At 47.0% G+C, this 15,075-nt stretch overlaps 2 protein-coding genes across 2 annotated transcripts in view; one reads left to right on the forward strand and one right to left on the reverse strand.

The window, feature by feature from the left end:
* LOC122542045 (RNA-binding protein 10-like) overlaps positions 1 to 4,491 on the forward strand; it is a 31,514-nt gene extending 27,023 nt beyond the window's left edge. Inside the window, exon 6 of the mRNA XM_043679333.1 lies at positions 4,413 to 4,491. Coding sequence (XP_043535268.1) covers positions 4,413 to 4,491 — 79 coding nt within the window. The remainder of the gene's footprint in view (positions 1 to 4,412) is intronic.
* Positions 4,492 to 7,988: 3,497 nt separating this feature from the next.
* LOC122542358 (structural maintenance of chromosomes protein 1A) overlaps positions 7,989 to 15,075 on the reverse strand; it is a 39,877-nt gene continuing 32,790 nt past the window's right edge. The window contains exons 24-25 of the mRNA XM_043680049.1: positions 14,406 to 14,516; positions 7,989 to 10,170 (exon numbers count right to left, since the gene is read on the reverse strand). Coding sequence (XP_043535984.1) covers positions 10,090 to 10,170; positions 14,406 to 14,516 — 192 coding nt within the window. The 3' untranslated portion in view covers positions 7,989 to 10,089. The remainder of the gene's footprint in view (positions 10,171 to 14,405; positions 14,517 to 15,075) is intronic.

Raw genomic sequence — 15,075 nt, forward strand, 5'->3', positions numbered from 1 at the left:
GTATACTTATTGTTGAGGGGAATGGCCACAGGGGATCCCTGCACTGCCTGCCGGTTCCCTTTCTGTCCCCTAACTGTAACCCATTTGCCTTTTTCTTGTACCTTAGGAGTGGCTACCTCCCTGTAACTCCTCTCAATAACCCCCTCTGCCTCCCGAATGATCCGAAGTTCATCCAGCTCCAGTTCCCTAACGCGGTTTTCGAGGAGCTGGAGTTGGGTGCACTTCCCGCAGATGTAGTCAGCGGGGACACTAGTGGTGACCCTTACCTCACACATTCTGCAGGAGGAACATTCAACTGCCCTAACCTCCATTCCCACTATTCTAAATTCCCAAAGAGACTGTTGAAAAAATAAGGAATAAAAAAATCTCGTTACCTTACCAATCTGGCGCGCAGGTCCTTTTATTTTGGTTAGAGGAGGAGGCTGGGTGGGAGACACTACCCGAGTAGTGTTTCGGGTAACGCGACCACACAAATATATGACTTCCCAGAAGTCCTTTGCTCCTCCCTCACACCTCTCGGCAAATGGAGACTCGACTCACGAGGTTAGTCCCTTTTAATGCGGAAAAACTCACCCTTCCCGACAGGAGTTTCAATGTTTCATTGTAACTGCTGTTTAGATTAGATTAGATTAGATTAGATTACTTAGTGTGGAAACAGGCCCTTTGGCCCGAGTCCACACCGACACGCCGAAGCGCAACCCACCCAGACCCATTCCCCTACATTCACCTAACACTACATGCAATTTAGCGTGGCCAATTCGCCTAACCTGCACATTTTTGGACTGTGGGAGGAAACCGGAGCACCCGGAGGAAACCCACACAGACACGGTGAGAATGTGCAAACTCCACACAGTCAGTCGCCTGAGGCGGGAATTGAACCCTGGTCTCTGGCGCTGTGAGGCAGCAGTGCTAACCACCGTGCTGCCCACTGTTCTTTCAGTTGCCCAGGGCCTCAAGAGCTAGAACTTGCTCCTTGAACTTCTCCACCTTCCCCCTTCCTCCTCATAAGATCCATCTTAAACGTACATGGTGACTGAACTTTTACCAGCAGTCCATACTATCTCCTTATGTTGATGTTAAATTCTGCCTTGTAGCATCCCTGCAAAGCTGGAGGCATTTTCACAATGCTGAAGGTATTATATAAAACGTACATCTGATAATCAGCAATCAGATCATCAGAGTCGACAATGAAATGTTGACTGCTATTGGTAAGAATGGATATATACGCTTTGGAGAGGGCTCAGAAGAGGTTTAACAGGATGCTGTCTGGATTAGAGGCTATGAGCTATAATCAGAGGCTGGAAAAACTCAGGTTGTTTTTCTCTGGAGTGGCAGAGGCTGGGGGGAGACTTGATCGAAGTCTATAAAATTATGAGATGCACAAATAGGGTTGACAGACAGAATCGTTTTAGATTAGATTTCCCTAGTGTGGAAACAGGTCCACACCGACCCACCGAAGAGCAACTCACCCAGACCCACCTCCCTCTGACCAATGCACCTACACCATGGGCAACTTAGCAATGGCCAATTCACCTGACCTGCACATCTTTGGGCTGTGGGGGGAAACCGGAGCACCCGGAGGAAACCCACGCAGACACTGGGAGAATGTGGAAACTCCACACAGACAGTCGCCCGAGGCTGGAATCGAACTTGGGTCCCTGGTGCTGTGAGGCAGCAGTGCGAACCACTGTGCCACCCCTCCATATCTCCAGAGTTGAAGTATCTAAAACTAGAGGACCATGCATTTAAGGTGAGAGGGGACAAGTTCAAAGGAGATGTGAGGGGCAAGGTTTTATTTTAAAAACATGGAGAGTGGTAGGAGTTGGGAACATGCTGCCGGAGTGGTTATGGAGACAGATACAACAGGGACATTTAAGAGGCTTTTAGATAAGCTCACAAATGTGCAAGAAATGGAGGGGTATGGACCAACGACAGGCAGAAGGGTTTAATTTAGCGTAATGTTTGGCACAACAGCCTGGGCCGAAGGCCCATTCCTGTGCTGTCCAGTCCTATGAGAGAAGTTACCATTTTAAACACATATGTCAAAAAGATTGTGCCTTTTGTGTGGGGGGGCACAAAATATGTGGCTTTAACAAGTCAAGAGGCTCCGCATGTAATCACCCAAACTAATTTCTGTCACTCACCATCCTGGGGTCAGAGCTTAGGAAATAGGATGAGACCATTTGGTCCTTCGAGCCTGTTCTTGCACAGATTTGGATCGTGACCGACCTGCACCGTAACTCCAACTATCAGCTTAGCACAATAACCCCTCACTGAACACAAAACTCCAATCAGTCGGCGTCTCAGATAGGAGGCTCCAGATTTCCACTGCAGTCTGTACCGTCTCGCTTCACCTGAGTGGCCTGCTGGAGAATCAAGCCCCGCTAATTCCCAGGATCTTCTCAGAAATTAAAGCTCCTTACAGGCAAGCCAAATTCAGCAAATTTCACTGTCTTACAGACCGGGCACTTCTTTCAAGTCACTGTCCCAAGATAACTTAAGCTTTTATCAACATATTAAAAAAAGTGACCTCTCAGCTCAGACAACGCATTTTTTACACTGATAAAACCTTAAGTTATCGCAGGACTGTTACTCGAAAGTAGTTTAGGGTTTTACATAATCAATCAAAACCTGCATCCCCATTCTAAGTGATTAAAAACTCAACAGCAATCTCGGTTTGTTCAATACATTACATCAGTTGTATGACATTTTGATCTTTTAGTATAAATTCTGTGTCCTCTGGATGTAGGTTTGCTCGCTAAGCTGGAAGGTTCATTTCCAAACGTTTCGTCAGCCTACTAGGTAACATCTTCAGTGGGCCTCCGGGCAAAGCACAGAATAGAAAGCAGGAATTATCAACAGGGCTGGCTAAGGGTTATTATCACCAGGCTGTTAAAACATGAGACCCAGGTAATGTTCTGGGGACCCAGATTTGAATCCCATCAGTGGAATTTGAATTCAACAAAGATTCGGAATTAAGGTGAGACGAGAGAGATTTTAAAAGGATATAGAGTCATAGAGATGTACAGCATGGGAACAGACCCTTCAGTCCAACCCATCCATCCCACCGGCCCATATCCCTCCAAACCCTTCCTATTGTTAGGTTAGGTGCAGTAGTCAGAGGGAAATGGCACTGGTTGGGTTACTCTTTGGAGGGTCGGCGTGGACTTGTTGGGCCGAAGGGCCTGTTTCCACACTGTAGGGAATCTAATCTAATCTAAAGAGGGCCTACCTACAATGCCATTGATACCTCAAGTTAGCTACACTCAGGAACTGACAGTAAAAGAGCCATTACCTAATCGGAGGAACATGTTATCTAAATGAGCCACTAATGAGATTCTCTACCTCACAATGGCATTGCACCTCCAGAAGATGTTGTGAAACGTGAACGTGTTCAGAAAAGATTTACAAGGATGTTGCCAGGGTTGGAGGAGATGTTGAATAGGCTGGGGCTGTTTTCCCTGGAGCGTCGGAGGCGGAGGGGTGACGTTATAGAGGTTTATAAACTCATGAGGGGCATGGATAGGATAAATAGACAAAGTCTTTTCTCTGGGGTGGAGGAGTCCAGAACTAGAGGGCATAGGTTTAGGGTGAGAGGGGAAAGATATAAAAGACACCTAAGGGGCAATTGTCTCACACAGAGGGTGGTACGTGTATGGAACGAGCTGCCAGAGGAAGTTGTGGGGGCTGGTACAATTGCAGCATTTAAAAAGGCATCTGGATGGATATATGAATAGGAAGGGTTTGGAGGGATATGGGCCGGGTGCTGGCAGGTGGGACTAGATTGGGTTGGGATAATCTGGTCGGCATGGACAAGTAGGACCGAAGGGTCTGTTTCTGTGCTGTACGTCTCTATGACTCTATGAATCAAGCCCCGAAGGCTGTCTCTGCCTCCCCAGGAGCCCAGCCAACAGAATGCCCTCGCAAACTATATGGCGCCAAGTTAAAAATCACATAACACCAGGTTATAATCCAACAGGTTTATTTGGAAGCACTAGCTTGCGGAGTGGTTGTGGAGTAAAAGATCATCGACACCTAAGTAGGTGTAGGTGAAAACGTGGGTGTAGGCGCTCCGAAAGCTAGTACTTCCAAATAAACCTGGTGTGGTGTGATTTTTCGCTTTGTACCTCAGTCCAACACTGGCACCTCCGAATCATATACGGCACCAGGGTACTGACCATTGCCCAGTGAACTATTGTGAACAGAATGTTATGACCCATTACCGCATGAATGTTCTCAGATTAGCTAACTTCCTATTGCCATTGTTTAGCTGACTGATACTGCTGGACATGCAGCATTGTTTTGCTTGTTTCAATAACGTTAATTTATCAACTCAAATCAAAACTGTATTGTCCTGAAATTAACATCAATCTCTTGTAACCCTGTAATAACTGAATGTGCCTGTACTTCAGGGAAGAGAACCGAGACTCACCTGTACAGAGTGACCATTCTGTGTACGCGCAGTCAATTTCTCTTCCCACGACATTGTGAAATAAACTAGTTGTGTGTCAATTTCACAAGATCCGCGTACGAGCTTTATTCACAATTGGAAAATTCTCCGACAATATTCCGCCCCAACCAACCAAAAGAAAAAGTAGCCTTTACAACTGGACTGTGACCTTTTCGTCAAGAGTACTTTTTGCGAAGCTACAACGGCAGCAGTCGTGCATTTGCAAAGAACTAGCAGCTTGGATGGAGACAGAGTCTGCGTTACAATCAGAGAGAGATCACTTGACCAAGATTGTGGGTGAAAAGCAACATCGGATTTGAACAGACAGTCTGGAGCTAACACGCTGCAGGGGCTGTGTCTCATCGTCCGAAACTCCCTTCATCCGAACACGTGAGCTGAAAACCCACCGGAAGACCCCATCACCGCAAGTGGAGGGATCTTTAAAGATAAATTTGAAATCCGACACCACTGCCTCCAACAAAAAAAAGTGAACTCACCCAGTTATAACTCACCTGACACCCCAATGCCAACAACCTGTATACAAAAAGACTTCAGTGATAAACCAACATTTGGGACAGGCTGTGGCTAATTCTTTGCACTCAATTTTGTTATCTTTAGATCAGAGAGAGTCAGGCAGCATCCATGGAGGGAAAGCTAGCTAACATTGAGTCTAGGTGATGTTAGCTTGTTTTCTCTCCAGGATGCTGCCTAACCTGCTGTGATCTCCAGCATTTTTGTTTTCAGTACAGATTCCAGCATCTGCAGTAATTTGCTCCTCCTGTTAAATATAACACCGAGCAGAGACTTTGCATTCTTCTGCAGATTTTGAGGTTTTCAGGAAGAGTAGTTGAATACATTTGTACAGTTTTAACCTTTTAATAATCTTGACATCTTTGCTCAAGTAAGTTACGTTTGTAATAGACCTTTTGTTTATTCAAGGAACCAGTTTGTGATTTTGAGCTATGTATTGGCAATATTACCTTTTTTTAAATTCAAACTTTCATCATGATTAGTGAAGGAGCAGGAAAATAATTAGTTCATCTTTCCTAACTTAGCAGTACGAGAAATGCAATTTAACTCACTACAACTCTATGCTGTACCTGATCAGGATGCTGTACCTTTACCAGAGTGCAGACAGGGAACTTTACTGTGTAGCTTCCTCAAGGGAGTGTTACTGCATATAATCCATGCTGTACCTGCCCTGGGTGTGTTCAGTGGGAGGTTTACTCTGCATCTAGCTGTGCCGTACCTGGGAGCGTCCAAGATGAACATCAAGTGAACAAAACATTCTAATCCAAGGCAACAAAATTCAACACCCCCCCGACAGCTACAGAAATGTGTTAAAAATAACAACATAGTTATGGGTTGGGTGATTTTGGTGGGGGGCGTCAGCTGGACATCAGAAATTAAATATCACAAATCCATTTTCCTAAATCCGCTCTGCAAAAGCAGTCCTTGGCACGTTTCAGAAAACAAGGAGAGAGTGCACGCTTAGTCCTGCAACGAGGAGGAAAAATATTTTGCCCCAAAGCATCGAAAAGTAATTTCGCAAGATCCCTTGTCTTTTCAGTCAGAATGATTTTTGCTATAAATTACGTTGGACATGTCTAGCAAGCCAACAAAAAGAAAAATGAACTCTTTCAGTACACAAAAGGAGCACCAGATAATTTAGTGGGAAGACGACAGTACCTTGTCCGATCTTTTGGTGTTGTGATCTTTCGTAAGTTAACTCATAGACTTTGCTCCACCATCTTGCTGTTGACCCAGAGGGACAGCGTCAAGGCGATGTTTGGTCGGATGGCGATGTGATGACTGTGGGTCTCACAGCTCATCCATCCCAGACGAGACCAGAGACACTACCCTCTGGAAGCAACACATTCCCAGCCCGCCACCCCCTCCCTGAACCAAGGTGGAATTGCAAGCCCTGGCACCACCAGGAGGGGTTTCTCTGTCGTAGCTGCCCATCTCTTCCCTGGGCTCAGAAGGTTTTGCATCTCACTGCCCTGCCCCACCCACCCAAGTCTATATCACCAATAGACTCCATTACTCCCTGGCCAGCTTGGAGCCTGGACTCATCTGAACTCTGGCCAAGTACCAAACACCCATCCTCCTTGGCTCCTGCTGACTGTCTTTGGCCTGCTGGTCCACTGACACTTCTGATTCCAAAGCTCGATCCTTCAGATCTCTCTGCAGGTTCGACCCTTGATTCAGATCCCTCTGTGACTTCAAACTCTGTTCTCCTTCTTTAAGAGCAATCCTCAGTGTGACAACCGTCTCTGCGCAGCACATCAGTGATGCCAAGAGCACGGCGTAGAATTCTGGTCTCCTGAAATTAGAAAGGCTTATACTGGAAGCAGCTCTCCCGGCTACCTCCGGCGATGAAGTGAGGGCACAGCGAGACATTCTACACTTCACTACACTCCTGCACTTGAGGACATGTGACAATAAAACCTAAATTTAAAAATCAGCACTGACCCGCTAACAGTGTGGCTGCACTTACTCAGCAGTGACCCTCCAACAGTGCGGCACACCTTTAGCACTGACCCACCAACAGTGCAGTGCTCCACCAGCAGGGCACTCCCTCAGCACAGTGAAGCATAAACGCCAGCATGTGGCAAAAAGGACAGAATGACCCAACTGTGTGCAAGGTAAAGAAATAATTCCTGCAGAACAGGTTCCAACACTTGCGCAGCATTGCAGCAATGTCTCCTGAGGCACAAACTGAGCCTGGCAATAAAAGGCTGACACTGACAGATTTCTAACAGTTCACAGCATTGCCAGAAAACCTCCACTGAGCCTCACATAACCCTCTACATCCATCATGCAAACCAGCCTTCCATCCACTGACTCCATCTATACGTCCCACTGCTTCGGGAAAGCAACCAACAAGGGCCCTTCCACCCCAGTTATACTCTCGTCCACCCTCTTCCCTCAGGCAGAAGACTTTTAGGTTTGTCCACACGTACGATCAGATTTAAGAACAGCTTCTTCCCCGCTGTTAATATACTTCTGAATGGACCTCTTAAATTTAAGACTTAATGTTAATCTGGCTCGCTGGGCACCTTCTCTGCAGCCGTAACATCGTATTCCTTGTTCTGTGCTATTATCATAACAACACTTTGTATCTGCCTGCTCTGCACGCGAAACAAAACTTTTCACTGCACTTAGGTACCTGTGACAATAATTAACCAAATCAAATCCCTGCTCCACTGGAGACGTGGGAGTGACACGAGACAGACCCGTTCCCACGGGCACTTGGTGCAACCAAGCTCCACGTTCGGCCGCGTGGACGGTGAGGGCGTCAGCTCTTCCTCTCACAGGCTTGTGAGCAAGTGGAAGGATGAGCTGCATTTTGAGTCCCTTCAGTCAGGCTGGGCAGGAAGAATGAGACCAGGAGCCTCGGAGGCCAGGCCCAGGAGTACAGTGGGTGGGCTCAGCTCAAAACACTCCTACCTACCTACTTCACAGCTCTAACTGTGAGCATCACACTCTGTACAGCAGGCACGCAGACACACACGCACGCACCAAACCAGTTCAATCAAATTAAAAGTATACATTTTATTGGGTGCTTTCAGGGTAAAACAGAAACATGATTTTGCACAGCACTATCACAAAGAAAAGCGGTCTAACGTGATTCTTGCTAAAAAGAAGAGGAAATTGATTTCCAGATACTATTACGAGGAGTTTCAACAAGTCAACAAAAACAGCTGCCCGAACCACACTGCAGCGAGCAAGCAGTAATCCTGACATGCTACATATCAAATACTTTACATCTCTCATCTTAAAAGAGGAGACAATTCTACTCTCCCCCACCCATAAAGAGTCTCTTCAACGCCCTCTCACAGCGATCCAGTTGAGATTTCTGCAAACAGGAAGGTCAATCTTTCATCAGATACCATCCCGAGATCCTCCACACTCCTGCCAAATCTAGGAGAGTGCCACAGACCATGCAAATTTAAGGACAAGTCGCTGGCAGCTACAGGGTCTGTTTCCTGGTGGGGTCAGGGTGGGGGAGAAGACAGAGCGAGAGACAGACACAGACAGAGGGACAGAGACACCGAGAGAGAGAGACAGACACCGAGAGAGAGAGAGAGAGAGACACCGAGAGAGAGAGCGAGACAGATATACAGAGAGAGAGAGAGAGAGAGAGAGAGAGAGAGACACACAGAGAGAGGGAGGGGCAGGTGCAAGAATAGAAGGTCCCCAAAATAAACAACGCTCCCGTCTCTGACAGGCGGCAGTGCTCGTGTGTTGCACTGCTGGAGGCTGTTGCTTGCCAGTGGAGAGCTGGGTGCATGTGTGTGGTGGTGGTGGTGATGGTGGGAGCAGGTTGTCTAGGCACGGCAACTGGTGAAACACCATCAGACAGGTACTTCCAGAGTCCGTCAGAGGTTCAGAGACAGAATCACAACCTCCTGCTCCTGCACAGCTCCGGGATTACACCCTGTAAAGGGTGGAGGGTGATAAAAGGCATTCAGAGTGCTGGCTCTCCTCTCTCCCTACTCACTTGGACGCTCAACGCCCACTTGGATGCTGCCCGTGTGGACGGTAAATTTAGGAGCTCAGCAAATTAAACAGCTGCTTCTCATTCACGATTCTAGTCCCTGCTGCAAAGGACAAAGAAAACAAAACAGTGCAATCATCGCTCTGTCTCTTCCTTTCAGTTTCTCTCGGCCCTTTCCACTACTTTCAAACTCCAACTAACTCTGGCAAAGATACCTTCAGGAATTTCAGGCATATGTCCAGCCACGTGAGCATGCTGGCTCCGATGTTAAGGGAGATGCAATCACCAGAGGTAAGATTTCACACCCACAGCCTAAAGTGGGAAACGTCACCACTCCAAAAAAAACCCAAGGGAACTAAGGCTGCTTGACCCCAGAAGCAGTAAACAAAGCTCATCAAATCTGCTGCACTCGCTTTCCAACAAATAAATTAAGGGGGCAGTTAGCTACACAGACTGGCATTTTTTTGAAAGCTCACTGTTCAGAGAATAAAAGACATCCCTCCCGCAGGACGCTTGGTCTGTGCCTCACTTTGAACAGGGCCCAGGGGCTCAACGATGCCACGCCCTGAGGTGGGGTTTGGGGAAGCTGAAAGGTGGGTGGGGGTGGTGTTAACACACTGCTTCTTAACAGGCAGTCTGAAGGTCAGAATCCCTATATCAGGAGTAGTGAGCTGGATTGTACAGCTGGAGACTGGGGCTAGCAGAGGCCTCAAACCCTCAAGCCTCTCTGGCTTGCGATCAAGGGAACTACGGACAAAGGGAAACACCGAACAGCATCCTTCCCTTTCCCAACCCAGCCCTCAATGCGTGAGGCACACAGCAAAAGTACTGGGACGAGACAGAGAGAGAAAGACAGATTCACACACAGAAACAGAGAGAAACAGGCTGACAGAGACAGAGAGAGAGAGACAGAGAGAGAGAGACAGAGAGAGAGACAGTGAGAGAGAGAGAGACAGAGAGAGGAGTCAGCACAAAGCAGAGGGGATTAAAAATGAAAAGCTCAGTCTCCCCACCTCATGGGGACAAGGATTGATTGCTTGACACACGGTGCCAGGTGAATGAAGCACTGCATGCCCAAATTCCCACAATCAAACCCAACCCCCTTCCCACCCGCAATCATTCCTCCCCCTGAGGGTTACTCGTTGGGTGATGGGCCAGCCTCTGGGAACCCAGTCAGGTCGAAGGTCAGCACTTTGCTGATGACGCAGTCCCCTTGCTGGAAGAGATGGAAAAAGGGATGGAAGAGGGGTGGGGATTTAAAACAAAAAGAAAATATTAGATAAAATCATCATAAAGTAGACCATGCCGTTTCAAGTAGACCGCTTCACCACAATGTATAAAAGTCTTGGGGGACTCGGACTGTTAGAATCTGAGGCTTTGCTGCTGGACTTCTGGTTGAAGGTTCTAGATTACATGGGCTTGGTCTCAGGGTAAGCGACAGTGGCGTGGTGGTAATGGAACAGTCACCAAGAACCTAACCCTCTGAGAACACAGGTTCAAATCTCACCACATTGGCTGGTGGAATTTAAAATTCAGATCAAGAATTCAAAACCGTGCCGCAGTGATGCCTACTGCGAGAGACACGTGACACCAGACACTGCACAACAAAATGGCTGACTGCAAACTAACGGCTCTGGCGACCTGCTCAATTCGAGAGGCAGTGAGGAATGGACAACAAATGCCAGGCCTTGCCAGCGATGGTCACATGAACGATGATAAATAATTAGGACTGACAATGAGATGTGCGTGGTAGCAGATTATGTGACGACAAGACCTAGTGTGTGAGGCTGAGGGAATGGTGCTCAAACACAAATTTTTGAACTCGATGTTGAGCCCAGAAAGCTGCAGGGTGCTCAAGTGGAGCACTGCAGCACGCCTGAGATTGGGATGTTGAGCAGGGAACAAACACAGCGGTGTGTCGAAGTTGCAGGTAACTGGAATCTCCGGGTCTTTTTTTTGCAGACGGAATGTAGGTGTTCTGCAAAGCGGTCACCCAGCCTGTGCTTCGAAGAGAGCATCTGGATTTGGTGATGTGTAATGAGACAGACTTAATTAGGGAGTTTAAGGTGAAGGAACCCCTTGGGGGAGGCAGTGATAATAATATAACAGAATTCACCCTGCAGCTTGAGAGACAAAGAAGCTGGAATCAGATGTAACGGTATCACAATTGAGTAAGACACGAGGGAGGAGCTGGCTAGAGTTGATTGGAAGAGGAGCCCAGCAGGGAAGGCAGTGCAGCAGCAATAGGAGGAGTTTCTGGGAGTAAGTCAGGAGGCACAGCAGAAAATTCATCCCAAGGAAGAAGAAACATTCTAAGGGGAGGACAAGTCAATCAGGGCTGACAAAGGAAGTCAGGGACAGCATAAAAGAAAAAGCATACAATGCAGCAAAAATTAGTGAGAAGCCAAAGAATTGGAAAGCCTTTAAAAACCAGCAGAGGGCAACTAGAAAAGCAATAAGATTGAGAAGGCATAATATGAAGGTAAGCATCCATCACTCTCCCAGGCATTCGATTTCAAAACCTAACAATTCTCGGAGTAAGGAAGTTCATCCACAGCTCACTCCGAATTCTCTTACTGACCATCTTGAAATTGTGATCCCTATTTACCGGTGGAGACAGAGTACCCTTGTTTACCTGTCAGAATTGTTCCCAATTTGGAACACCTCCTAATCTCTGCTCCAAGGAGAAGCAGCTCAAAACTTCTCTCATCTTTCTTTGTATCTAAAATCCCTCATTCCTGGTGTAATCCCAGTAAACCCCCTTTGCACTTTCTTCAAGACTTGATCATGCTTCCTTAAATAAAGTGCCCAGAATGGATCACAATACTCCAAATGTGGTCTGGCAACGATTTGTAGAGGTGTAGCATCACTCCCTTGCTTTCATACTCTATGTCTCTATCTTTAAACCAAAAGATCCTATACACTGCTTCAACTTGCCTGACCACCTTCAGAGAATGATGTCCGTGAACCCCAAGGTCCCTCTGCCCCTGTACTCCCCTCAGAGTTGTACCATTGAGCTTGTATTGTCTCGCTGGGTTTCTTCTACTGAAATGCATTATCTCACATTTCTCTGCACTGAACTTCATCTTCCAGGTATCTGTCAGTTTGGCCAACTTGTCAATGTCTCTCTGAAGTCACTCAGCATCACCCCCACAACTCCCTATTCGCCCTGGCTTTGCATCAACTGCAAATTTACAGATTTTACCCTCAACACCCAGCTCCAAGTCATTTATATAAATCAAAAAAAGCAAGGGTCCTAACACTGATCCCCAGGGAGCACCACTTTCGACGTCTCTCCAATCTGAGAAATGTCCATCTATCCCTACCCTCTTTTAGCCACTGTCTAATCCATGCTTCCAAGGACCCATCAATCCCAAATATTTCTAATTTGCTAACCAAACACTTTCCAAAAGTCCAAATGTATGTCATCCTCAGCACAATTCTCATCTGGTGCCTGTGTCACCTCTTCAAAAAACTCAATCAAATTTGTCTGACGTGACCTCCCCTTGACAAAGTCATGCTGACCGTCTAATATTAACTTAATTATTTTTCTCTGTGTATATTTACCTTACCTTGTATTAAGGCCTCCATCAGTTTTCTCAGTACTGACGTCAAGCTGATAGATATGCAGTTCCCTGGATCATCTTTTATCCCTTTCTTAAATAACTGTGTCACATTTGCAACCCTCCAATTCCAGTCTTTTGGAAAATTTATATAAAGGCAATTTGTTCCCCAACCCTTCTCTATATAGAAGGCACCTCATCCAAACCTGGTGACTTCTCTACCTGGAGTGCTGCCAGCCTTTTATCAACTCTTCTTTATCTATTAATATACTGCTCAGTTGCTCAACACCTACGTTTTCAAACTGGCCGTTGTTACCATCTAATTTGGGAAGGACAGAGGCCAAATATTCATTTATCATCTCTGCCACATCCTGTGCTTCAGTGAGTGGCTTACCCTGCTTGCTCCTTTTGGGCCCCACTCTATCCTTCACTAATCTTTTACCGTTAATATGTTTGAAGAACATTTTACTATTTGTTCGAGTCAGCCTGCCATCCTTTCCTCCTGCTTCCTCTTAGTCTTCCTGATTCCAGCCATAGCCTCTCTCCTGCATTGAGGAGACTCTTCCTGATTTCTCGTGGCATTACTACTCCAGGAAGTAAACATGCCTCCCTTTCCCCCCCCCTTATATTCTCGTCAATACCCTTCACCATCCAGGGTACTTTAACATGGACACTATTTATTTCTCTTTCGTAGAGCTACGGAAAGTGAGATCCAAATCTTACTCAGACGGCGAGAGAAAGAGACAGAGAGAGCGCGGGAGAGAGAGAGAGAGAGAGAGACATTGTCACAGATTCTCCTGTAGAGCTCATCAGGACAAAGGCAAGCATGCCAAAATACAGCAATTTGCTGATGGGGTTCATAAAAGATTTACAAGGATGTTGCCAGGGCTAGGGCTATAGGGAGAGGCTGAATAAGCTGGGGCTGTTTTCTCTGGAGCATCAGAGGCTGAGGCATGACCTTATAGAGGTTTATGAAATCATGAGGGGCATGGATAGGGGTGAATAGCCCAGGTCATTTTCCCTAGGGTAGGGGAGCCCAAAACCAGACGGCACTGCTTTAAGATGAGAGGGGAAAGATTTAAAAGGGACCCCAAGCAGCAACGTTTTCTTGTAGAGAGTGGTGTATGGAATGAGCGGCCAGAGGAAGTGGTGCATGCTGATACAACATTTAAAAGGCATCTAGATGGGGACATGAATAAGAAGGGTTTACAGCCAAATGGGATTAGATTAATTTAGGATATCTGGTTCTCATGCATGAGTTGGACTGAAGGGTCTGTTCCCAAGCTATACAACTCTATGAATCTGTGTTTGACAAGGTGACACTGATCAATAGACAATAGGTGCAGGAGTAGGCCATTCGGCCCTTTGAGCCAGCACCACCATTCATTATGATCATGGCGATGTCCACAAATCGTATCCTGTTCCTGCCTTATCCCCAGGATATGGCCATGAAAAGGCGGTGGACAATTCCAGACGTTCCGTCGGCTCCCGGTGCATTTAAAAGTGTGCAAGTTTGGTCATACCCTTCAGTCGCAGAGAACTGTACTTTATACGGAGAAGTGCTTCCTCAGCACTGACCCTCCAACAGCGTGACTTTCTCAATGTACCGGCATTGGTTGTAATCTTTCAGGGCACCAGCAGGACATTTGAAGAGGGGTGGGTTTGCAAAAGACTGAGAAAGACTCTTTTCACTGCTGGTTGCGAGAAATTCCTCAAAGCTAGCTCCCCATGAATTGATCAGGTGAAGAGGAACTTATCGCTCAACAGAGCAAACATTTGCCAGAACTGCAAAGGCACTGAGCCCTGGACTTGAACAGTGTTGTTGTTACACTCAGATTGGCACTGACCTGCCTGAGAAGGAGAAACAGACCATCAAACTACCACGTACCTCAGGGTAGACTCCGATGAGCGCATCGGCCTTGGTGTAGAATTCCTCTTTTAGGGAAATGACCACAGCCTGAAAGTTAGACATGGACTGCTCCTTAATGTAGTTGGCAACCTGGGAAAAAAGAAGTCTGTTCAGCCTGGTGAAAACTGTTACACCCTTAACATCTCCACAACACCCACCCCTGCATTTCCACACCCTAGCCAAAGTTGCAGACTCCTCTGTACACAGACACAGGCGCGCAGACACAACGCAAGCTGTTCACGGGTGCAGGGCAGCACAGCATCCTCTCACCCACTACTGCTCCATCCGGATTCTGGGGATAATTGACTCAGCAGGAGAGTGGTTACCAAATGAGAATGACTGTCTGCTGCTGGGCGACGTAACCTGAAAGTGTCCTGAGCTTCACGTCTTAGCAGCTGTCTAGGTGAACTGGGTCACTGAAGGAGCAGCAAACAGTTTACGTAATATACACCCCCCCCTTTTCCCCCTCACTCACTTCCACATTATCCTGGGGTGAGGGTGAACTGTCACACTCAGGGACTTAGTACAGTGCGCAGGAATCAAATCAAGGGGGAGCAGCCAGTGTGAGTGAGGGAAGGCGGAGTGGCACTCTAAGGGTGAAAAATGGGGACAGAGTGGGAGAGCCAGCACGGGACAGGAGAGCGCGGCT

The sequence above is a fragment of the Chiloscyllium plagiosum genome, chromosome 39, assembly GCF_004010195.1.
Source record: "Chiloscyllium plagiosum isolate BGI_BamShark_2017 chromosome 39, ASM401019v2, whole genome shotgun sequence".
NCBI classification, from domain to species: Eukaryota; Metazoa; Chordata; class Chondrichthyes; order Orectolobiformes; family Hemiscylliidae; genus Chiloscyllium; species Chiloscyllium plagiosum.